General features: G+C 39.4%; 3 protein-coding genes across 12 annotated transcripts; 1 reads left to right on the forward strand and 2 right to left on the reverse strand.

Annotated features, from left to right (window-relative positions):
• Positions 1-248: 248 nt before the first annotated feature.
• Positions 249-11,378, reverse strand: rnf5 (ring finger protein 5). The gene is made up of 6 exons (XM_054763432.1): positions 11,050-11,378; positions 6,646-6,664; positions 6,390-6,502; positions 6,221-6,278; positions 5,193-5,304; positions 249-4,209 (listed from the first exon to the last, which is right to left on the reverse strand). The coding sequence occupies exons 1-6, from the start codon at positions 11,250-11,252 to the stop codon at positions 4,091-4,093; spliced, it is 624 nt and encodes a 207-aa protein (XP_054619407.1). The 5' UTR covers positions 11,253-11,378; the 3' UTR covers positions 249-4,090.
• utp23 (UTP23 small subunit processome component) lies at positions 2,480-21,155 on the forward strand. Of its 10 annotated transcripts, none has more exons than XM_054763428.1 (9): positions 2,482-2,944; positions 4,041-4,218; positions 4,266-4,340; positions 7,205-7,252; positions 10,719-10,752; positions 12,225-12,304; positions 12,373-12,547; positions 13,919-14,288; positions 19,622-21,155. In XM_054763428.1, exons 5-9 carry the CDS (start codon positions 10,723-10,725, stop codon positions 19,756-19,758), a joined length of 792 nt encoding a protein of 263 aa, XP_054619403.1. In that variant the 5' UTR covers positions 2,482-2,944; positions 4,041-4,218; positions 4,266-4,340; positions 7,205-7,252; positions 10,719-10,722; the 3' UTR covers positions 19,759-21,155. The 10 variants fall into 10 exon arrangements, with proteins under 10 accessions (XP_054619397.1, XP_054619403.1, XP_054619401.1 ...); XM_054763426.1 differs by having other exon boundaries at positions 4,279-5,329; XM_054763423.1 differs by having other exon boundaries at positions 2,485-2,944; positions 4,279-5,329; positions 12,185-12,304; positions 19,622-21,154.
• On the reverse strand, positions 20,036-24,877 carry si:ch211-153f2.3 (uncharacterized). The gene is made up of 2 exons (XM_054763433.1): positions 24,648-24,877; positions 20,036-22,715 (listed from the first exon to the last, which is right to left on the reverse strand). Exons 1-2 carry the CDS (start codon positions 24,807-24,809, stop codon positions 22,434-22,436), a joined length of 444 nt encoding a protein of 147 aa, XP_054619408.1. The 5' UTR covers positions 24,810-24,877; the 3' UTR covers positions 20,036-22,433.
• Positions 24,878-25,429: the final 552 nt, after the last annotated feature.

The following is a 25,429-nucleotide window of genomic DNA, read 5'->3' on the forward strand; positions in this document are numbered from 1 at the left end:
AAATACTGCAAGTTTATCAACTTGACACATAACTGACTTTGTTCAGGTTTAAAATCAGTCAAGTCTCTCATTACTTTCAATACAGTGGAGCCTCAGTTTTAGTCATGGATCTGTTCCAAAAGATCTGACGAAAACCACAATGTACGAAAACCGAGGCTATTTTTCCCATTGGAAATAATGTACTGTAAATCCAATTATCTGTTCCAGACACCAAAACATATTAACAAAAAATACATTTTATAGAAAAGAATTACAGTTTTACTTTCGGAAAACAATGCAAAATAATGATGAATGAATGCAACTTCAATAATGCTTCTTTCCTTTATTTAAAGGAAAGAATGGCTTCATGGTGGCATATTTAGCAGTCACAGTCGATGAAAAAATGCACACGGGGGACAGGCAGGGCGTGTCCCTGCACTTTTTGAAAAGGAAATTTTGGTCCCCTGTAGTTTTTACTGTCCAAAAACAACGTTACACTACAGAATATAAAGTAAGTGTGGTTAAGCACGAGGACCAAGTGGAAAACAGTTTCCTTTTAGACTGCCCACAAACTCAGAGATTGCAGCCGATTTTTTTTTTTAGCTTGTGATTGGTCCTCCCTGCCGTCAATCCATAAACGCCAGTTTTATGCTAGTTGTGCCAAGAATTAGATAAGTATTTTTATGTACTGTACAGACTGCACTCGAAACTGAAACAGGAAAAATGCAACAAAATAGAGAGCAGTGAAGCATACAAGCGCATTGAAGAGTTCAACTGCATGCCGAGTAAGACAAATTCTTACAGGCAGGTCTGCGCTAATATTGAAAGTCTTCTCTGCGTCTCACGCCCCTCTGAGATTTCACCGTGTTTCCCCCGGGGGGCCCCACCGCACTATTTGAGAAGCACTGTTCTCTAGCTCGTGCTAGAGTAGTCATCTCCCAACCCGATGGTTGCTGGTTCGATCCTCATACCTTGTGTAATCTTTCAACATATTTATACATAACAACCATTCTCCATTTTTACCTTTCAAGTTCTGCCGTTTCAAACCATTCCAACATCAAAATGTTCAGCTCTCACAGCAGAACTTTCCTAAACATCGCCCCCTATTGGTGGAAATTAATTTTACATTTAACATTATGCTTGCTCTTTGCAGGGTGGCGTGGCTCAGGTCCCACAGTGGTCATCTCCCAACCTGATGGTTCGATCCTCAGTTGATGAATGGATTTCAGCCCATTTCTAGGATATTTAACTTTAGCTTCAGCATTTGCATGCAATTTCTGCTGAAACCGCTTCATCTGGTAGTTTATTATTTGTTATGCATTCCTTCGTGTAGACTTTATGTCCACCGAGTCAACATTGTTAGTCACTTCACCTTTTAATTCATTTGCTTGACTGGTATTTAATAATAAAAATCAAGTGGAGGCTTTGATCAAATTTTAATGTCAAAGACATCATCACTATGTTTAGCACAATGTCTCACACTATCCAACATACCAAACAATCAGATCAGGATGCACCCAATGATGAGCTCCCGGATGCCCTCTTGACATCTTAGAGACCTGATGCAATACATTTGTTTAACGCAGGGGTGTCCAAACGGTTTGCATAACGGAACGCTACACAGTTTCAACAAATTTATGAAAAAAAAAAACAAAAAAATATTTAATAACAAAATACAGTAGAACCTGGGTGCCATTCATTTGTTGCAGAAGATCCGACTCTAGGGCCGCACGGTGTCCGAGTGGTACACGTGAGGTGTATTTGCACAAAGTGTCTATCGGATCTGTATCGCCGATACCAGCCTGAATTTGACTCCGTATCGGATCGGAAATGAAATCAGTGGTAACGTACGTCACGACTAAATAGTGCATTTTCATGAGATATGCGCGGTTGCAAAGTAAGCCACAGGAATAAGATTAAGGCCATAAAAACTATACAGATCGTTTCTCTGCCCATCGATGACATGGCAGAGAATGTTTTAGAACCGCGACTACAGCGCTGGATGAGTCTACAGATATAGACGACCTAGCACATGTCCTGGTGGATGTGGGTACATTCATGGGGGGGACACGCTGGGAATCATTTTTGCTAGGGATGTCCGATATTAGCTTTTTTTTTTTGCCGATAACCGATATGCCGATATTCGATATGCCGATATTGTCCAACTCTCAAATTCCGATATCAAAAGATACTGAAACCGATGTGTACCATCACATATCTCCTGTCGTGGAAGGACTGGACTGGACTTATTACCTTATTATGCATTATTATTACTATGCATTATTATTATTTATTATGTATTATTGCAATACAAATTTGACATGATCTGTTCCGTATTTATTTACTATTTATTCTGATTCTTTTTTCTTATTTTTCTTATCTCGCATGTCTTGCCTTGGTTGTTGTATTTTGTGATTAAGTTCATGATGACATTTTTGTGAATTTCTCTTGGGAGATTCATAATCTATCTTCTTGTTGCTTAAATGTGTAGGAGTACGGAACACAGATTCAGGTCAAATGTCTGAAGCAGTACAGGACTGTGAACAGTTAGGGAATTATAATACACTGGTATTCTATAACAGGGGTCCCCAACCACCGGGACGGGGCCCAGTACCGGTCCGTGGGCGGGGTCGAACTGGGCTGAGGAAACCTTTCAGGCACAATGATTAAAAAAATACACAGAAAAATACTTTTGTAAATAACTAAATACAATTTTAAGTAAATGCATATAAATTTGGGAAATATGGACCATTATTTTATTCAAAAAACAATATAGTTTGAAGTTTTTGCATGTTTTTGTTTGTCGCGAGTGTCCCGCTTTGTCTGACAGTCCTTGAACGTACCATTGTACGTGCGCTAGCCTTCTCCCACTCTGCACAGATTGTCACCGGTACTGTATTTTTATCGGGGTTTTTTCACTTCATGTTTGCTTCCAAATGCTGATACTCCGTGGGAATGCATAAAGGTAAAGTTTGATGACGTTATTGAGTGCTAATGTGTATATTTGTCGTGTGCACAGCTTTCTAGTTAATTCATGCTAGCACACTGCCTGTTACCACACACATTAAGCGGCGGCGCTATAATCTTCTCTCTGAAAAACAAACTCCAAGCTTATAGTGGTGGATGGTGGGTCTGTATTCACTCTGCTTTTAATTTGATGTTGTTCCTGTCTTAGTTTTACACAATACATACTAAATGAGATAAGTTCCATCGCTATACGACCCCCACCACCACCCCCCGGTCCGCGGAGATTTGTGGGAACACGAGCTGGGCCGTGTGTCCAAAAAGGTTGTCGACCACTGTGCGATACTACAGTATACTAACGTTCAGCAGTAAACCTTCTTTGTAAAGCCACACTTTGGACACCCCTGGTTAAACAGAACACAAGATGAATAGTGTGCTTTTTTTGTAATTATAGATGCTGGCAGAAGGCAGAAACTTAGAAAAAAAAGCATCTCTGAGCTACTAATGAATTAAAAAAGACATTAAAACATGTACATGAGTCTTATACACAAATGCATCACTCGCTCTGACACCGTCAGCGGTGACAAAAGGTGTGGTTTGTATTTTACAATGCAGTTCACAATATTTGCTTCCCAATATGGTTGAATTAGCCTGCATCCATGCTCTTCCTGTTTCAAATAACTTCACAGTGCACTGGCAGTTGTTAAGACAGATAGCAGTTTCACTTTCCTTAAGGGTGAACACACAAATTCAATATATATATATGTTTTTGGTCCAAGAAAACAGTCGCTATGGTGTCTCTCTTTTACTGTTTTAACTTTCCACAACCCTTCATTTGAATGAGCCGCCCCCCCGACCACATAATACTGTCTCTTCTCACCCTCCTCAAAGCAGACGGGTTACTCCTACAGTGAGGCCCATTAGTTTAGTCCCCCGCCTTTGTTTCTGTCAGGCGCTTCTCACCGACTATGATCATTTCTGAGAACAAACAAATCACCCATGTTAGTACCTCATAGGATAACAACAGTGTGTATCTGCGGCTCAGGGTAAAAGTGTGCGTGGTATTATTATTTTTTTTCCCTCCATTGCCTTCCCAGCCAGGGCTCCACCTCGCTTTCCCTTCGCCGCCCGTCCGTCCTCTTCGTCGTCACACGCTGAGCAGCCAGAAGAAAAAGAAAATGGCCACAAACAGGAAGAGGGAATCTTGCCAGTTGTAATTCCCGTTGTTGAAGTTGCCGTCACCTTGGGGATCACCTGCGTACTGGTCTGTCAAAAGTGAGTATGACGGTTAAAAAAAATGTTAATTTCAAATTTGCTTACAGTCTACATCTGTAGCAGGGAGTCTCAAACTCACGGTCCACACCCCCTGGGGAGATGCTTAACTGGGCACTGACCGTGTAAGTACTTCACTCTATCATTTTTTTTTTTTTTTAAATATTAATAAATCATGATGTGTGGTTGAATACAGCCTATTACTAGTAAAAAAAAATGCATATTTAAGCAAATTTGACTTCTTTTTTGCCTAAATTAAGATTTTTCAAGCATAAAAATGGCTAAACGAAGTAAAATACAAATATAAGGCATTCAGAAGACGCATCCAACGACGCTGTGATATGTAGTATTCTACACTGGTCACTGGGTGTCAGTAATGTGACTTGTTATGTTCGGTGAGACGCACAAGCACCAGACTTGATTGCCGGAACAGGTTGCAAGTTTGAATGTTCTCACAACAGGCACAATAATCCCTAACACGGGCTACTCTTGCAGCCGTAACCCACGGCAAGGGACGTGCAGCAGCTTTATGTAAATAGTCTCTGAAAGTACACGTTTGGAGTGAATGCAGTAGCAGTTGCTCTGTATGTTTGTATCTACAGTACCTGTGTTAAGTTCCTGTGTGACGGTCAGAGCGTCATTTCTTTTATGACACCATGAGTCAGGCTGTTATGTTGAGTAATGACCGCCTGCCGTTTCCGATGTACTGACAAGCTCATTGCAAGTTCAGCCGTGGCTACTGCTTGCCCAAAAACAGAACAACTTCCTTTAAGCAAGCTGAAGTGCCTAAAGAGAGTCACAATGTTATATTTTACTATTATAGATGAAGTCTAATACTGATTTTTTTCCCCAATCATTTATGGACAACCATCAGGCTCTTGACAGCTTCTGGTGATGTTTATTGAAACGTAATTCCAGAGCTACATAAAAGGTGACAGTTTTGAGACTAGCAGACTATTTTATTGCTGGAAGCGTACCTGCGCGGTGAAAGGGGTCGTTGGTGTTGAAGACGGTTGTGAAAAAGCTGAAGGGGAAAGCGCCGATGCCGAACGACATGTGAAACCCAGTGTCGCTGAAGCCCTGGAACATCTGGAAGCAGGGATGATGGTTAGAGGTGACACCTTAAATATCAACTTTACTTTTTATTTCTTTTTGTAAATGTTCTTCTTGTAATATTATGACTTTATTCCCATCGTATTTTGACTGTATTCTGATATACTATAACTTTTTCTCTGACCAAATTTTTCCAAAATGACAACTTTAATTTGTTTTGGGTTTTTTTTCCATCATTTTATGCCATTTGTGGCCCGTAGCTCTTATTTTTTTGGCCCGTGTCTTGTTAACAAACACACACACACACACACTGAACACGGCCGACATCACAGCATTATTAATTTGGGGCATACAATTAAAAAGTTGCAAGAAAAAAGTTGTAAATAAAAAAATATATTTTTAAAATATAAATTAATTTAAAAATGTATTTTAAAATTAAAATGTATTTTTAAAATTAAATGTAATTTTAAATAAATTGTAAATTAAATTTGAAAAATAAGTAGCTGTCTGTAATTGGTAAAAAAAAAAATAAATAAATAAATAAATAAATAAATAAAAAATCACAATAGCAGTTATTATCCAATTGTAGAATTAGAAAATGAACAAATAAAAAAAATCTATCCTCTTTTAGATTTGGCTGCCACCCAAAAACTAATATTTGCACAGTATTTGGAGAGTAATAGATTAGTAATCAAATTTTTTTCAATAATTGAGAAAAATGTATTTACCTCTATTTTTTATGTATTCGAGTATATTTAACTGCTTAGCATGAGTTGACCGACATTGCATTGGTTTTAGCGTGTTTTATCAGCACGGATGTGAAGAATACAATTTCTCTGTAAGGCCGAAAAAGTATGGGCACACCCTGCTGTAGGTGTAACGACCAGGTGTCCCAATACTTTTGTCCACCGAGTGTAGATGGGGGGGAAGAAAAAAAAAAAAAAGAACTCACGCCGCCTCTGCTTTCTGGTTCCGTTCTCTGTCCCTGAGGCCGTGGGGGAGTTTTCAACCTGAAGACAAAGCTTAACAGTCACTAAAAAGGACTCCACCATCAGGCGAACACACACACACACACACACACACACACACACACACACACACACACACACACACACACACACCGGGGATCCTCTTGACTGGAGCTCCCTCGTCCATACAGTGGGATGACTTTGTCTCTGCTGATGCCAGCTTTACACACAGGACACTGTTGTCTGCTGGGTCTCGTCTCTAACCACTAAATGGGAAGAGAAATGATTGAAAGGATTATTGTGATCATGTATTTCTTATTTCTTGTTTTAAACATAAGAAAACAATGAATCAAAATCACCCATTTGGATATGTAAGTGTGTAAAGTCAACACATGATGCGAATACTCACTTGATGGAGGCAGGGCCAGCTGAAGAAAAAGAGAAAAGAGACAAAAAAAAAAAAAATTTACATTATCATGAAATACTATTTTTAAAAAATAGGTCTCACATAGTAGCCTGGAGTATTTATTTACTCAACAACCAAGAGAGCTAAGTATCAGGTCAAATTTGGGCTAAGATATTTTTTAAGGGGGCAGCCTTTATTTATCCAAATTATTAAAAGCAATTTTAATTTTTTTACAAATCATATTACCTACATAATATTACTTATTAATTAAAAATAATATTTTCAAAAATGTTTAATAAATAAAACAGACACACTTGAACAAATGAATGAACTATTACTATTAATATAATATACAAAATGTAAAACTATATAACAAATATGAATTTGAACACTTTCATTATTTTCTGAACAATGTCCCAAATTTTCCAAACAAAAATGCTGTATTAAATCCGTTTATTTTTTAATATATACAGTCAAACCTCATTTTTCTTACGATTCGCTTTTCCATAGAAACTTTCCACTAAAATATTGCTTCAATTTCTTTGTTTTTGTACTGACAAAGTTGGGAGTGAGAACGTGAGAAACATCATCATCAAAATCCGCATCAGCAGTAAGTTCCATCCATTGCTCATTTAGAATGATTTCCACATTGTAGAACTATAATTGTTCTCTAATTTTTTTTAATTTTTTTTTTTATTTTTGGGAGTCTGAAACGGATAACTGGATTTCGATGATTTCCTGTACACCTCTCGCCAAATAGATGCCTTGTTTTTCTCCCTACAGGAAAAACATAACAGGTGGTACTGCAACACATATGTAATTACTAAATCACACATCTATCAGCATGGTCCTAAGGCCGTGAAGCAAGTGCAACCCTGAATTGCTTATACGGTCCAAAAGCACCTCCAAACTACAACCACAATCAGAAACAGAACAAAAGTGAGGTTTATCATCTTTTTAAAAGGCAAAATCTTTGTCATGCAATGAAGGGTCCCGTGAATGAAGGACATACTGTACAGTAACCAACCGAGACAAGCTCGTACACAAATCCTTCAGTGATGCAGATTGCTGACATTCCATTGGAATATGCATGCAGCTAAACAAAGCGCGCATTAGTACAACAACCCTTTGAAATCTGATTGCACATGAGCCGCACAAAAAGCTGCTACGGTGGCCAGAAACTAAGTGACTCCATTGCAGGCCAGCTTCTATAGTACAAACATAGCAGATGTTTTCATTTGCTGCCTGCAAACATTAAAAAGATGTGGAACAGTTGCATGATAATCACAAGATATTGTGTTGGGACAGGGGTCAGTGAATTTTACTCCCTATTTACTACATCCTCAAAGAACAACACACAGTTGACATTGCACTATAAATGCAAAAGAAGCGCATCAAGACTTTTCTATAATATGCTGTGACGTATCCTTTTTTTCCTTTGGCGTTTGAGTCTTTTTTATTTACTAAGACATAAGAAAAAAACACTTGCCAAGTACAACACGTTGCACATCGTTCTCACATAGTAGTCTTCAGTATTTATTTACTCAACAAGTGCCAGGGGTCTACTTGGGGTAAGACATTTATCAAGGGGGAGGCCTTTATTTATCCAATTAAATATATATATATTTTTATTGTATTTTTACTTGTCATCTAATTTAAATCACATGTATTTTTCAAACATTTTTTTTACAAATAAATAATAGATACAATAGAACGAACAAATAAATTAACATACCATTAATATATAGTATATATTGCAATAAATGTAAGACATAAAAAAAAATATATTAACTTGAACACTTTCATTTTTTCTGCACATGGTTGTCCCAAATCTTCATTATCTGGCTGACCTGGATTCATTTACAAAATTAAATACTTTCGATTTTTGTACACCTACTCGATTTTCGGACAGTGTGGCACGTAACAAACCATTTGCACTGTGCTGTATTCTTACAGAAAATCCCAAAGTGCCCAAACAAAGCACTCACTGTCTGTGCATGTTATTGAGTGACTGCTAAATAACCTGCCATGGGGCCGAAGAAAGTTGCGAGTGCCAGCATTTTGATAAAGAACACGGGAAACACCATTGAGTCCAGCTCAAAAGGATGTACGGGACATCTGCATAAACAATAAGTTCCATCAATTTATCAGTTGTAATTAAGATTGTTTCTGCATATAAAACTATAATTATTCACTATAAAAATATTTTTTGTTGCTATTTTTGGATGTCTGGAACATTAAACCAAAAAACTCAGCAGAAAGGCGAAATGTAAAAAGAGAAAGCTGAAGCTGATATTATTAATACAAAAATTCTTTAAATTTAAAAATAACAAAAATATTGAAATATATATGTATAGTTTTTAGCCTTTTTACAAAATTAAATAAATACATTAAAATATAAAAGTGGCCCCCAGCATCCTTTGATTTTCAGTATACGGCTCTCGGTGGAAAAAGTTTGGACACCCCTGATCTACAGGGTGACAAGGCTCAGGAAGAAGAATGGTTGTTTCTCAACCCAAAAGTAGCTGGTTCGATCTTCCATCCCGTAGTAATCATTCAACTTATTTGTTTATACATTTCAACATTGGTTCTGCATTTTTTTTTTTAAACTTTCCAACATGTCAAATTCCACCGTTTTTAGTCTACTAAAAACGAATGGACAAATTAAAAGGTACCCCCTACTCAACATTTTACATTGATGGTTGCTGCTTCGACCCTCAGTTGAACAGATTTCAACATTCACTCTACATTTAACATAACAATTTCACTCTTTGCCTGACAAGTTATAACATCATATAGATCAATACTTGCTTGACACTTTTTAACTTAAAGTTGCTAGTGTTGCCTCTTGACCTTACTTAATGTTGCCCAGAAGATAAGAGGGCAGGGGGAGGATAAATGATTTTCCAGAATAACTTCACCATATTTGTAAGGGGGTAAGCTTCCAACAACCAGCAGGAGGTCAAATAGTTATCAACAGCCGTTTGACGCTGCTTATTTTCCCTTATGATTTCACTGCAACTTTCATGTGAAGCTGCGTCAGGGTAAAGTGATGCCATCGCCTCGCTGCCTTACGGACTGTTGCATCATTTTACAAGTAAGACGGTGGAAGAGTCAGGGGAGGGAAGCATGGCAACTAAACTACGTCAGCACCTACAACACAAATCTTCAAATTCAGTAGAGGAAGCCCACGCAAACAAAGGCTGCGCACATTTCGTGTTAAAACGTTTCAGTTTGTAAATATGTCCACAAATCTGGCCACAGCTTTATCCGTGAGCTCATCTGTTACCAAAACACACGTGCACGTCATGACTTCCCTGTCCACAACAGGCCAACAATGGGGCTCGTGCGTTTCACCACCAAGCTCACATCTACATGGAGCCACAATCACATAATAATTCTGCTTGGCACACCAAAGGCTTTAAAAGAAAGCAAGGAAGCAAAACAAGCATTTTCAAGACCGAGCCCACTCATTATATTCTACTAAATTCCACCTATTTGAAATGCATGCTACAGAATAGCCATTTTTTATGTAAAATGTGCAGCTCATTAGGGACGGGTGGGGTATCGGAGGGAAGATAATGGAAGGAAAAGCAACTTTGCTGCAATAATTTCATGAGATTGAAGTCTAGATTATCCCATTTTCAACTCGCCCAATTAGATTGCTCTAATGTCATCCCGATACTGCTTCCAGACCCTAGCATTCATTATTGGATGGTATACATAAGCAGCGACACATTAAGAAGCAATGTAGACCATGCTAGGTCAATGCAATAAGACACAAAAAGCTGGTTTTCTCCCGTTTCTAGTCAGGAACTGATATTTCCTGAAACTTACCTATGATTACAAAAGAATGGGAAAAGGTAGAAACAAACTTGTTTTTCTTCTGAAAGACGGGTCTTATCTTTCTTTTGGTAGGTTGCATGTTTATATAGCTATGTGGCATGTTCATGCAATGGTAATGAATGATACTGAATACCTTCAAGCACTATCTAATGACTTTGGTAATACAAACACAAAACCTACATGCCAAATGTCAAATTCACTGTCATGTGTGTGGCTCTTTAAAACTGCAGGTTAATGTGTCACTGGGAAGAAGTCAGCCATGAAGTAAGTGACTTAAACCAAAACTTATGATAAGGTCTGCATGAGTTAAACTAGGTGCAAAGATCACTAAAGAGGTCTATCCATCTACCTGACCCATGTAGGCCCTCGACTGCAAAACACCCATATTAGCAATGTTAGAAATACTGTAAATCGACTCCGACATTGTAGATGGGCGTACCTTCACAGCACTTTTAAAAACAGTCCAACACGAAAGTAAATAAAGGCTGCGCAAACGTCAGACTAACGAGATTTGATGCGAATAGAACATAGGAAAAAATGCAAGCCCGCCTCTGTCCATACCAGAACAAGTGGCCGCACATACTGATGACGGCGTCCCTAGCAGTGTCCAAACAAATGTTGCACTCGAAGGTGGCTCGGTCCCGTTCGCCTCCTCCGTTGCCGCCACCGGCTCCATCGCGATCTTTACTGCTCTCCTCGCCCGGGAATCCTCCTCTGCTGGCCGGTCCGCCGTCACTCGACGACCGGGGATCCGCGGCCGCCATAGTACGTGATAGCAAGTGAAAGGTTCACGCACCAAGCTGTCACACAAGGGCCCGACCAGGGCTAACGTTAGCTGTGAATCACAAGCGACGAGTATGCTCCCTGTCACTACACTAAAGCTGTGTGTCTGACGCACTTCCGGAATATACATTTCAGTTTCCGGGAAAACAAACGATCGCCTGATGCTTCCAATCATAAATAATTGCAAAACGCTAAATTTATTTCATAATATACGATATGATTATATCCAATAGTAAATAATATAAATGTATTTAAGACTTTTACAGGTGCGTTTTAATATTTCTCAGTCATACTAAGGCGACATAATACCTTTTTTGTACAGAGGTTCATATTTTATTTTTTTTAGATTGAAAGCGAAAGCTATGCTCTAAAAGAAAGCCCTTTGAAGGCACATAAAAAGCATAAAATCTGATCTTTTCATGAATAAGGAAGCCTAACAAACTAACCAAGTAACCAATCATCAGTGTTTTGCTATATTTTTTTAGCCCATTCATCAAAACTGACCCGTTAAAATAAGATATTGTAACAGAAAGCTAACATAAGAGTTAGATGGCAATGATTTATCACAATCTACAACGACAAAGTATTGTAATAACTCAACATATAGCCCCGGAACACTTCACTTGCGCTTTGTTTGCCAACGGAGTCTGTGCGAGAGCGGACACACGTGTGTAAGTGCTGGAGCAAAACAGGAACGTAAATGTATCGAAACATTTGAAAGTGGCACATTAAGCTGATCGGGTCTTTGCCAACCACCAAAACGACTACTGCCATACTGAAAAAATATATTTTTATATGCTACAATTTTTTTTATTAAGTCTCGCGTGTATTCAAAACAGTTGACCATGAAAATCAAGCGACAGAAGCAAGCCAAGAAAACGTTATCATTTTACAAATATAATTTTTACTTCAGGGAACCTTTTCAGATTCTCATTGACGGAACTTTCTGTCAGGCTGCATTGAAGAACAAGATTCAGATTAAGGAGCAAATGCCCAAGTATCTCATGGGGGAAGTGCAGCTCTGCACCACGAAGTGAGTACATTTCATCTCAATGATGATGAGTCTTACCAGTAGACTAACATGATTTAATTTCTTTTCAGCTGCGCTCTAAAAGAACTGGAAACACTCGGGAAAGAACTTTACGGCGCTAAAATTATTCTGCAGCGGTATCAAGTGAGGAAATGTCCACATTTCAAAAACCCTGTTCCTGCTTCTGAGTGTCTGCTGTCCATGCTGGAGGACACAAACCCACATCACTACTTTATTGCCACACAGGTAAAACAGTGAATTTACACAATATACACATAGTGTTTTGCCTGAAAAAGGATGCAAGGACCATTTTGACATTTTACATTTTGTAAACAAGCCAAAACCAATCCATGTCGATATCCTATCAAGTTGTACTGTACGTAGGTGAGAAAGCATAGGTTATTATTGTCAACATTTCAACTTGTACTCTTTACAACCAACCTTTTTGACCTCTCCTCCCCCAATTATTTGAAGTGTATTTTTTCCATTTGTTTAATTATTTTATGAGTGTACCAAAACTAGCTGCAGGCTACACTTTGGATGGAATATTGCAAATATACTTCTATTAATTGTCCAGTGTATACTTCTTAACCCTTGTTAAGCTACTAGTACATACCTCTTCAAGCCTTTATTCACGGTTTAGTTTATTTCGAATGCGCTTTTATCATCATATTTTGTAATTATTATGGTTTTCCAGCATGCTTGGACTGATTTAAACCGGTTGCACCATGCCACCTTAAACAGTAGTGTGTGTTTGCGTCTTGCTAATAGGGCTGTCAAAATAGCCCATTAACGGCGGTAACAAATTTATTTAATTAATTACGTTCAATTCTTTAGCGTAATTAACGCATATGCATCATGGGAAGCCACGCCTCTCTGTTATGACGACGCAGTGTAGCTCCCCACAGAGTCTGACGCTCTTTCATAACTTTACATCACACATCAACAGCAGTGCAATTCCAACACCATATATGTATCTCCAACTCACAAACACGTCTCTAGTCCATTCAGCCTCGGAACGACACTTCCTCATTGTCACTAGACAACCGCAAGATGCATTCAGGGATGCTTCGAACATCACATGAACGTCGTATTATGTGTGTACGTGTGGTCTCAATAAATGGAAAGACAAAGAAAAACAATAAGTGGATATTCTTATCACTTATATTTGTAACTAATGTGGAAGTACAATTTGCTGCATTTAGGTATGCTCAGAAATCCCACAAAATAAACTCAAAACATGTGAATTCAACTTAAGTTATGCGGTGTCTTTGAATGCAACCCCTCATTGCTCATAATAACACTGTTAAAGTGTGACTCAAATGTTCTGCTCCTATTAAAGAGACTAGTGTTAGGTAAATATATTTTCTGATGTGCTATCTTTTAGCTTGATTTAAATTTTCAGTTAAATCGGAGCTGTTAATACATACAAATACATATAATTATGTCCTATCTTTTATCTTTCTTTCCATAAAATACAGTAAAAATTGGCATATTTCATACATACTATAGTTGCAAATGGTGATTAATCATGATTAATTAGAAAACAGATTAATCTGAAACTTTTTAATCATTTGACAGCCTTTGTAATTTAGTAATTACTGATTTATTCTGCAGGACCACGCACTAACAACCGGTCTTAAGAAGATCCCTGGCGTGCCTCTGCTCTACATCATCCTCAACACCATGGTGCTCGACAAACCCAGCCAGCCGTCGCTCGACCACGTCCAGGCCGTCCAGCTGGGGGAACTCGTGAGCCCAAGCCAGCAGCAGAGCCTCCGCAGCATGAAGGAGGAGCAGGGCATCGTCGCGCAGAAGGACGGGGCAAGACGGGGGACGAAGAGGAAGAGGAAACAGCACAACCCGAACCCTTTGAGCTGCCTGAAGAAGAAGAAGAAAAAAGGCACGCCGACACCGCCGCTTCAAAAAAGCGAACCGGGTCAGAAGAGAAGTCGGAGCCGACACAAGAAGCGAGGGACTGAAGGAGGTAATATTGTTTGTGCACCGTAGAATCTTATTAACATGAGTGAACGTGTTGGAAATGTGTTTGTTTCCACGGCAACAGACAACATATACAATACATATACATGATCATCAATGTGAACCTAACAGTGTCCCTTTATACACTGTTGCTAGGCTATCAATTTCAACATTAAAATCACCATATGACTCATTTACTCCTTTTATTGCTTTTTTAAAACGACATTTCATTTCATAATCAACATTTACTGTACTTTTGATCTCCCCTTTAGCCAACACATTAAATGTCCTAAAATGTGCTTGACTTGTTTAACTATTAGGGATGGGCGATACTGCAAGTTTTGGTATCTATTAAAGTAATAGTGATAAGTATCTATTAATGTCTCCCATTATTTTACTAGAAGCCAAAGTGGGTCTGGGTTCTTTTGGGTTAATTGTATGAAGAAAAACTTATATATGACTGACAATATAGTCACTTTTTTTTTTTCCAGCACTGATTTGTAATTCTAAGATGATGTTAATACCTTAATTATTGTATGTCTAAAATTCAGACTTACGTTATATTAACAAGTCAAGTCAGTAAATTAAATCTGTTTTGTCTGGATGATAATTGAAGGATGCTGTGAAACATACTACAATGATTATGCTAAAAAAATAATCATTAAAAAATGAGACTAAATAAGAGATTTGTTGACAAAAAAAGAACCTTAAAATCCTCTTTTAGATTAAATGACATTGCTAATTTGCTTTGTTGCTGTAAACCTGCATTTACGTAACTGGTTTAACATGCAAAAAAAGTGTAATTGTTACCAAGAGGTACCACAAGAGGGCAGCAGAGTGGATAGAACAGGAAGTTGAATAGGTATAAAATGTCAGTGCTGTGCAGCCAGGACCAGCAAAGCCTAAACACTATCAGAAGCACAGACCTACATTTACCACTTAAGTTCTAGCATTGTATCAGTTTATTCCCAACAGTCTATTATCTTCATTTTGTAGCGTGTCTCTTGGCTGCACTACTGTAGATGTATTATGGATAGATTTGCCTGAGCGCCAAATTTATAAGCACCGCCGATCACCTGTGGAAGTTACTAATGCTCGAAGTTACTAGCAAAAATGAAAGTCAGGCAAATCAGTGACGATGTATTAGTTATGTTTTGGTAAGTGTTCAAAATTCATGCCAAAAGTTTGCCTTGGTTGACATACATTTTATGGTTAGCGTACAATATGACGCGTCTTGTCGTGTTATTAATACACTGCGTCGGTCCAACTGTGTTCTTCATTTTATTCTAATCACAAAATGTCTTTGTTAGCATTATTAGCTTGCTAACAAAATGGCAGCCGGAACTGGAAGTCATCTATGTCGCCCGTCTATGATGTCATCAGAGGCTGACTCACAAATGTTAACACAAAATATGGTTTTACAATTATAGTACTATGGTTCTATTATTTCTAGTACTACTACTTCTACTATTAGTTAAACTAGTAGTACTGTCTTCTGTGCTTCTATTGTTACTACTGTTACTACTTCTTGAAATAGTACTATGCTTCTATTATTACTACTACTACTACTACTACCATAACTTATTCTACTGATAATACTTTGTTCTGTACTACTCTTACTAATACCACTGCTGTACTGTTACTTCTTTGATGGCTAGTACTGTGTTCTTTGCTGCAATTACTACTACTATTACTTTTTCTACTCGTAGTACAATGTTCTGTGCTTCTATTATTACCACTAATACAAGATGACTTCTTCTACTAGAAGTACTTTCTATGTGCTTCTATTACTACTACTACTTCTTGTAGTAATACTGTGTTCTGCTGTTACTACTACTACTCCTACTACTACTACTAGTGGGGGTGTGAAAGGTAGGGAGGACTGACAGAAAATAATGGAGAACCACTGTATTAGTATTACTGTGTTGTGGGCTTATTTTACTACTACTGCTACTACTAGCACAAGTACTACTATTACTTCTTCTAGTAATACTGTGTTCTGTGCTTATTTTACTACTACTACTACTAGTTCTACTAGTATTACTGTGTCTGTGTGTCTACTACTACAACTGTTACCTATTCTATTAGTACTGTGTTCTGGGCTTCTATTACTACTACTGCCATTACTTCTTCTACTAGAAATACTGTGTTCTGTGCTTCTGATACTACTACTACTACTACTGTTGCTTTATCTATTAGTACTACTGTGTTCTGGTCTTGTTTTATTACTACTACTTCTACGATTACTTCTATTCCTAGTAGAAGAAGACTAGTTTTACATGCATAAAACAATTCTAAATGCATATAAATGGTGAAAGAAAGCGATAAATGAACATTTAAGGTCAGACGTGACTGTTTAGAAAGACACGATGTGGCAGTGAGATCGACAAGGACACCACCTTCCTGTTTTGCCATGAGTTATTTCTCGAATTCAATAGTCTTTCTCACCTTCTTCATCAAAACGCAGGCGCCTGCAACCTTCTTTGGCTCCATTTTGCGTCCGTGATCAAAAGACTTGAGGCGAGAGGCGCTATTGAATTCAAGAAACCTCAAGGCAAAACACGCAGGTGGTGTCCGTGTTGATCTCGCTGCCACAATGATTTAATGCATGTAAAACTGTGTTTTGTGTTAACATTTTTGGCTTCCTGCAACAGATGAGTTAGATTTACATGAATTGATTAGAGTTTCAGTTAGAGTCGGATCTTTTGGAATGGATTAATGACGCTAACCAAGGCTTGCGTAGCGGTGAGGTCAGGCGGTTTTAAAAGGTTGAGCTTCTGGTTCAAAGTCAAGTTGTAACGGAGCGTCTTACGGCAATTTACCAGAAATTTCCCGTAAATTTGCGGCCCCCGAGTCATAATTTTTTGTGCCTCCGTGCGTTTGTTATTGCACACACTAACGTTGTTTCAGTCACGAGTGACGAGTCACCTCCAGGAAAAGGCCCGAGCCACTTAAGTCACATAAGTTAGACCCCCGTCTCATCGCTACACAAAATGTCAGAGGAGGAACTACTCCCAGCTGCCAAAAACCATCCCACATCGCCCACTGGGAACGGACTTAACTCGGACACAAAGGCCCTGCTTGTATTTCACCGTAGGGCGGCCTTTTGTGCTTGGGACTGGGCTAACACTGAAGCAGTGTCTCCCTCCTCGCACAACCTGTCCGTCTCCTAAGCTTGACAAGCAGGTCTTATTTAGGTCCATGCGGGCTTTGATGGACTTTGTGTGCAGCGTACATCAGGCAAACCAAAAAGGGAGCAACACGTTTCTCACAGTTGAGTTGTAGGGGGGCGGCACTGTCTGAATGGGAAGCAAAAAAAAAAAAAGAGGGGGAGGGTGTGGTGGCTTAGGTTAGGATGGGATGAAGGGAGGGGGGTCTTTTCATTTCTTATTGGAGGCAACAATAGTCTTTGTCCAAGATCTTCCACCATTCTTATTAAGGGGGCTACCCGGGGGAGGCGGGTGTTTCTCCATAGTAACAATGACAAAACAAGGCAGCTCCACACCAGGCAAGCAAAGCGACGTTGCAGCTGCAGAAGCTCCACGCACTTGTTGATCCCACCAGCAAGTCCGATCCAGAAGATCCACAAAAAGCTTGATGAGCAGTTCAACATTCCAACACGTGAGGGGCAGCAACCCGGCATGGACCGTGACAGCTACACTGAAGACACTCTGTCCACCATGGTCCTGGAGAACGTGAAGAACAAACTGATTGACGCCTTCAGGGCGAGCGGCGGGTCCCGACAAGATCCCGGAGAGGCTGAGCCCTCGGCGAGGCCGCTCAGCATCAGCAGGAGTTATCAAGCCAACGAGGAGCTGAGGAGGGCGCAGATCGATGGAGCCATAACCTGGCTCAGGTCTGAGTTGGTACGTTCATTTGTATTCACTTCATATACTAGAGTATTTGTACAGCCCTGGTGGTGTAATGGTACACGCTTCTGTCTTTGGTGGCACATGGCATGGCTTCAGTTCCCTGTCGGGGACGGCATTCCGCCAAAACCATTTTACTCTAGTCTGTGATTGACAGGGAAAAAGTGAAATAGAAAACTGAATATATGTCTATGTGGTTTTTTTTATACCCGACCCATATCGCATATACAGTATCAAATTGTGTTCAATGTCGTTTGCATGTATATTTTTCATTCGTATTTTTAGCACTAAAAATATATATTTTTGAACTGATGAAAATGAGTACTTTCCCAATGACCTCAAATGTTGGTAAATATCCCCACATGAAACATGGGACTAGTATATATGTTACATACAAACATACGTAATAATAAGAATAATATAAAATAAAAATATGGCATATATTTTATATATTTATACAAGTATGTCTAATGTGAGATGCATATGTATTTCTGATTACAATTTTTATGGACATGTTTTACATATACAGTATATACATACACTGTATATATATATATACATATATATATATATATATATATAGCGAAAAATTATGTAATTTATTTTTACAGTAAATTGATGATAATCAGTTATTTTCTGAAGGATGTTCTCAAATTTTGGTCAATGTCTCAACATTTAATCATGTGAATATTATATTCACATCCACATACATAATAACATGATAAAAATATGAACTATATTGTTATTATATACAGTATATTATGGTTTTTAAAAATGCATTTTATATGTTTTTCAGATGTGTCCAGTTTGGTTGGCATATATCTTCCTGACTTATATTTTGATTTTATTTTTCAATTGGTGGTAGTGAATAAGTACCGGTATGTAATAATAACTAATATACACATGTACATAATATATGACATGTATGAAATATTATATTCTTACCATGCATCTTTTCAACATTAATATATTTGTCCAAATGTATCCAGTGTGGTTTGCATGTATTTTTTCCAATACTTTATTAGTATTTTGAATTGATGATCATGTGTTGGTATGTTTTGGTGGATATCCCCACATTTAGTCTTGTGAATATTATGGATACCACATACACTTCCATAAAAACAATATAAAATGAAATATTATACTGTTACTATATATATTATAAGCTTTTGATGTATCAGTTATCTGCTTTCAATTACTGTACAATGTTATTATTGTAGTGTTATTTTAGATACATGATATTATGTATCGCTGTCAAATATTATATGATGTGAATCCAAATCCAAATATAAATGATCATGTAAACTGTGCTTATGTTATACTATACTTAATACTCTTGAATATACATAGAAGACACATTTGTTTACCTTTGCACACTACAATGAACGCATGAAATGATTACTATTATACAGCTCCTGCATGCTGAACTGTACAATTGATGAGATGACTGAGTTGTCTTGCTGTCATACAGTTGGAGATGCGCTCGCAGGACCTTCAGCTGGCCCAAACCCTCCTGGGACTCAACACAGAGATCCAAAGACTAAGAAGGGAGAGTTATGGAGGCGTGGAGGAATTAGGAGATTATCAGCAGTAACGGGTGCGGGGTGAACACCGGAGGAGCAGGTGGAAATGGCTTCTTCTGATGAAATCGAATGGTAATAAAAATGGAATAACCTGACACCGGTCACCTATGAAGTCAGCAGGGTGTGCGTGTTCGTATGATGTTTTGCACTTTCACCCCAAAAATAAATATTGGGCACGAATGAACTGTATGACCAAAAAAAAGAAAGTATATCTTTATAGTACTTGTAAAAAAAAAAAAAACCCTACAAAATTTGGCAACACATGCACGTGTCATACTTCATTTATTATGTATTGACCTATCCTAACAGGGCCGCCCTGGCCAAATATATGAAAACATAATCATGTAAAGCAGTACATAATAAAACAAATAATAGGGGCTGGAATTGAACTGGCGCCCCCTGCCTTAATTGATGATTACTCATTAGTATTAGATATTACACAAAGCTAAGATAAGTATATATACACTGCGCAATTATTAGGCAAGGCAGTATTTTGACCATATTGATTGATTGATTTGAACATTAACATTCGTATTCCTCTCATATCACAATTCCAAATGTCCAAAAGGAGCAGGAAAAAGCAGATCTTGTTCAATCCTACTCTCTCTTTGTTTCACATCCAATAGCTAATACCTTTCACATCATTGACATACTGTCATTTGTATGCATGTTTTCCAACCCCAAGATGAATAAACTTGAATGCCTATTGGCTGGAAGCGTACCAGGTGATGTGCATGTGTGTACTGAGGGAGGGTGTGGCCTTAGGAGATCGACACCCTTTATTACGTATGCACAGTAGGCAGCAAAACAGGTCAGAAAAGACATCTAACAGACTAAAGAGGCAAGAACTGTAAAAAGGTGGAGGTGGGGTGATTAAAAGATGAGCTTGTTGGGCCTTTTCAGGTTGAAGATGGACTCAAACTCAACTCCCAAACCTGCTGTCACTTTCTTCAGACTGTAGTACAGGAAAAAGTGCGTCTTTTGAGATTTGTATGCAGGACAATGCCCCATCTCATGCATCCAAATACTCCGTGGCTACCTATTAAAGGTCTTGAAAAATAACGACACCCGACCTAAACCCTATTGAGTACTTGAGGGCCCTTAAGTATAAGATTTACAGACGGTCAGATGATGAAAAATGTGAAAATAAAGTAGTGAGATGGGACTATTTTTGTTTTTTGGGGGGTTGCCTAATAATTGCACACACAGAGAAAAGCCAAAACCTCACTTTCACTTCCTTAAATATTCACATTTGATGTTTATTAACATTTTGGATTGACCACAAGCACTGTTATTGTTAAATAATAAAACTAGTAATAAGACCAGTTGCCTAATAATTGTGGACGCGGTGTAATTTAGCATCTTTAATCATCTTTTTGCCCTTTGTGGAAAAAGTGTGGTGGACACCCCTGATCTGAATTATTGGTTCACAATAAAGCTGTTTTCCAAACACGGATTCACGTTTGTTTGTTTGTTCGTTTTACATCTTGCTTTGTCACAATTATTTATGACGGTGTCAGACTCCCGGCTGTCCTGCGGCGGCACTGACCCCATCACGCATGCCGTAAAAGTCGTGTAAGGTCAGCGAGCATTCGGCATGCGGAGCACATTTGCTGTACAGCATATGCAACTCAGACTAACAGCTACACTGGATAGACAAACCCATTCATCAATGAGGGGTCAGACTAGGCCTCTTAAAGTTTAGCTCTTCATCTTATGCAGACCTTTTAGACAATTGGGGAACTTTTCACGCCCCGGTGCACAAAGCAGGGTTTATGAAGGCATGATCTGATGAGTCTGGTGTGGAAGAACATGCCCAAAAGCCAGTACCTCCACCACACACACAGAAACACCCCCCTCTGGGGTACCGTAATAGCGTATTCCGTGAGTGTTGCCCATAATCCAAATTTAGACAGTTTAAGTGTTTTTAGTAAGCTCAACTGGGAACACGCTTTTTTTGTGTGTGTCTGTAGCTTTAATGCTAATGAGCTGTGTTTGTCCACGTGTGCGGCGTGTCTCTTCAAGGAGCGCACTTTTTACATATACACTGTAACTGTCCATCTCCCTACAGATGTGACGTACCGGACCGTCTCGTTAGCGTTAGCGACACTAGCATAGCATAGCTCCACGAGCCATTGCGCTAACATTACAGCAACATCATGCTAGGTTAGCCTATTCCCTGACGAACAACAAAATGATGAAACTTACAGCTCCCATGACTGTAACAGACTGTTTGTGGCTTTATTTTAAGATGTATAGTGAAGCCTGCTTTTCGTTTGTTTTTTTACAAAGCTGAAGCGGGTAGGCGGGTTCATCTCTCATGAGGAAGGGGGTTTTTCCCCTCATGAGGCCGTGCTAGGTACATATTACTGTTATCACATCAGGAAAAAGTCATGGACCATAATAGGGGACCTTTAAGGGTGTGGTGTCCCAATACTTTTCGCCATACAAAACGTGTATTTGTCAGACAAACACAAAGCAAACTTACACAAAGGCAACACTGACTGCCTTTAGGCTATATTGTAATTACAGACCAACACAGGAGAACTATCGTCTAATATCATATCCATAAAAATGGGTGTCTAATCTGTATCATCATACAGTAATCGTCATTTATGCTGTGGGAAGGTTCTTCTGAGAGGCCCCAACATCTATCTTTACTAATATTAAAAGCACAGGAGAGTGAAAGAGTGACTTTTTTTAAGGCACGGAGCTTCTCCTGCTGAACAACTTCCTGGCCGAAGCCGTGGGGTAAAGCCAGCGAGGTTTCCCGGAGAAGGGAACGGACGAGCCCACTTCCCCACAGCTGGAGTAGACACTTCCCTGCTCACTCTCAGAGTCCCAGGAGCTGCCTTGCTCATCTCCCTCGCCATCCTCCTCCTCCTCCTCCTCCTCAGATAGCTCCTGCTTGAGTTCCTGGATGCCGGAGTGAAGCTCCATCAGCTGGCGGACCAGAGCTTGATCCTGGGATCGCATTTCCATCTGGGCGCATAAAATATAGAGTCAAAGGTCAAGGGTTTTCGTATGATTTGGTCTTTTTTGCAGACATTTTTCCTCGTATACTGTTTAGGTTTTTGCACAATATTGGATGTTTGTTGTTTACTGTATCAGTCAGCGGAATCTGGTGGCGAAACAAAACACCCTATGCATTGTGTGACTGCTGAATACAGTGGACCCTTGGTTAGCGTCTGCTCTGGTTAGAGTTTTTCGGTTAACGTTGAGCATATTCATCTGAATTTTACCTTGGTTAGCGTACAATATGGCGCGTGTCTTGTTGTGTTGTTAACACACTGCATGGGTCCAACTGTGTTAGTAATTATTTTCATCACAAACGACATTGTTAGCATCCTTAGCTTGCTAACGAAGTCAGCTATGTATCGCCCCGTCTTTGATGTGATCAGCAGTTGACTCTGTAGTTGTTTGCTAACCAGCACACAAGTCTTAAAAATGTTAATGCAAAACCCGTTTTTGTGGTTTTACTTACTTTTACCTTCATGGAAGACGTGATTCTTGACGTGACTGTTCCCAAAGACACGACGTGGCAGCGAGATCAACACCTTCCTCTTCAACACCACCTTCCCGTTTTGCCATTTTCAATAGTGTTTCTCATCTTCTGTATCGATACACGCTGACACTTGCAGCTTTCTTTGGCACCGTTTTGCTTTACTGAGGCGAGAAACACTATTGAACTCATGAACTAACTCATGGCAAAACAGGAAGGTGGTGTTGAAGAGGAAGCTGTTGATCTCGCTGCCACATCGTGTCTTTGGGAACAGTCACGTCAAGAATCACATCTTCCATGAAGGTAAAAGTAACCTTAAAAGTTCATTTATCCCTTTAATTCGTCATTCATACGCATTTAGATTTGTTTTCTGCATGTAAAAACCATATTTTGTGTTAACATTTTTGGCTTTCTGGAGCGGATTAATTGGATTTACATGACTTCTTATGGGAAAAATTGATTGAGTTAGGGTCTGTTTCATTTAGAGTCCTGTTTAACAGACCTGTTTAGGACCTGTTTAACATTATTAGAGTGCTATAGTCACCTTTACACTCGTATTACCCAATATATTAGACATAATAAGAGAAAATAAGACATAAATAAGACTCAAATGAGATGGCTTTTCCACCATCCATCCATCCATCCATCCATTTTCTATACCGCTTCTCCTCATTAGGGTCGCGGGGGCATGCTGGAGCGTATCCCAGCTGACTACGGGCGACAGGGTACACCCTGGACTGGTTGCAAGCCAATCGCAGGGCAGTTTTCCACCAATAAACAATCTAATTATGGAGATTATAAGCACAGGCTAACACTTGCGGGGTCATGAATGCTGCACTGCGATTATGCGGGGATCCACTGGATTCTGGGATAGCTAGGAAGTCCAAGTGCATGACCATTACCACTAGGAATACTTTTTCAAGAACTATTCTTGTCAAGCTGCAGACTGCATTGTATAATATGTTGTTTTTCTTGGAAAACATGCGGTATCTGTAAGTCCACTTTCACGAGCCGTCTGGGTGCGAAGTGGTCTCATAGACTGAACACCAAGAGGTGCAAACAAGACCTATTAGACGGGGAGGAATGTCTAACAGCGGCTGACATTTTACCAACATGACCTTCACGTATCTTAGGAACAAGACGGTGCTCAAACCTTGGGCCTCCAGCACAGAAAGAAAGAGGATGACCGCAGTGAGTGGTCATTTTGTGGGGAGATAAATGCCTTCTACTTCAGTGCTATAGATTTATGGGAATTTAAGCATGGCCTGGATAAGACAGTAGGGTTTCACAGTGTAAATGTCTTACCATTCCCATGCAATTCATACCAGGTCACCACTAAACAGCCTGGCTGTGATACACGCATGTACAGTATCAGTAAACTGTACTTAGATTGTAAGATTTAGGAATCTTACCAGTTCCCTTCGTAGCCATGCTAGGGCACTCTCAATGTCCAGTTTGGTGCCTTCTCCTTTCCTGCTTCGGGGATCCCTGCACACGGCTGGTGACTTCCGCTCATCAAAGGTGGTGGCCTTGCAGGAGAAGTCCCGCAGTCGGGTTAGAACCACTTCCATCATGTTTGGTGGCAGCTTTTTCCGGGTCAGTTGTATTTGGCCGCGAAGCCTCGTCTGATTGGGTTTATGACTCGCTTGGCGCTTATGGGGCGCTTTCTCTCCCTCCTCTGTCTCCGAACGTCAACGCCACCCATCTTGGCATAGCGAGCCGGAGTCATTGGAGCGTGAACGTGACGGAGTGGCTCTGACGTCACTGAAGTTGTTTTTTAAAGATGGGGGTTGTGTCAGATGCTCACTGGTTGTCAGGGCAACCTGTCTTTTTCAATAGAAGGTCCTGTGGTGTTTTTTGGATGAATGAACGTAAATAAACATGCATGCATTTGTATTCTGCGTGTGCACAGTCGTGCAGCAAGAGCCTTGTTGCACTTTTTCGAACGTGAGCTCTAGCCAATGCCATTTTGGGCCCTCGCCGCAGCCCCCTAGCAACGTCGTCTATTCACACATGCAACTTGAATGCAGGCTCACTTTTTTTTTAATCGACCAAAATAGCCCATTGAAGGTTATTTTTGTCGCTTGTTTTTGTCTACATTTGGAACAAAGAGTACAAACGTCATTACACTACAATGGACTATAATCTATAATCTAAGTGGTCCGATTTCTCTTTGTTTTCAAACATGGGTTCT

The sequence above is a fragment of the Dunckerocampus dactyliophorus genome, chromosome 20 (genome assembly GCF_027744805.1).
Source record: "Dunckerocampus dactyliophorus isolate RoL2022-P2 chromosome 20, RoL_Ddac_1.1, whole genome shotgun sequence".
In the NCBI taxonomy this organism is placed as follows: Eukaryota; Metazoa; Chordata; class Actinopteri; order Syngnathiformes; family Syngnathidae; genus Dunckerocampus; species Dunckerocampus dactyliophorus.

Bases quoted from the DNA above. Each gene is read 5' to 3' on its own strand.
- rnf5 (XM_054763432.1), bottom strand. From the start codon at position 11,252: ATGGCGGCCGCGGATCCCCGGTCGTCGAGTGACGGCGGACCGGCCAGC. The intron at 6,279-6,389 runs GTGTGTGTGTGT...CTTTGTCTTCAG, and splicing joins TCCAGTCAAGAGGATCCCCG to GTTGAAAACTCCCCCACGGC. The intron at 5,305-6,220 runs GTGAGTTCTTTT...CCCTGCTTCCAG, and splicing joins AACCAGAAAGCAGAGGCGGC to ATGTTCCAGGGCTTCAGCGA.
- utp23 (XM_054763421.1), top strand. From the start codon at position 12,117: ATGAAAATCAAGCGACAGAAGCAAGCCAAGAAAACGTTATCATTTTAC. The intron at 12,305-12,372 runs GTGAGTACATTT...ATTTCTTTTCAG, and splicing joins GTGCAGCTCTGCACCACGAA to CTGCGCTCTAAAAGAACTGG. The intron at 12,548-13,918 runs GTAAAACAGTGA...TTTATTCTGCAG, and splicing joins ACTACTTTATTGCCACACAG to GACCACGCACTAACAACCGG.
- si:ch211-153f2.3 (XM_054763433.1), bottom strand. From the start codon at position 24,809: ATGATGGAAGTGGTTCTAACCCGACTGCGGGACTTCTCCTGCAAGGCC. The intron at 22,716-24,647 runs GTAAGATTCCTA...TTATGCGCCCAG, and splicing joins CATGGCTACGAAGGGAACTG to ATGGAAATGCGATCCCAGGA.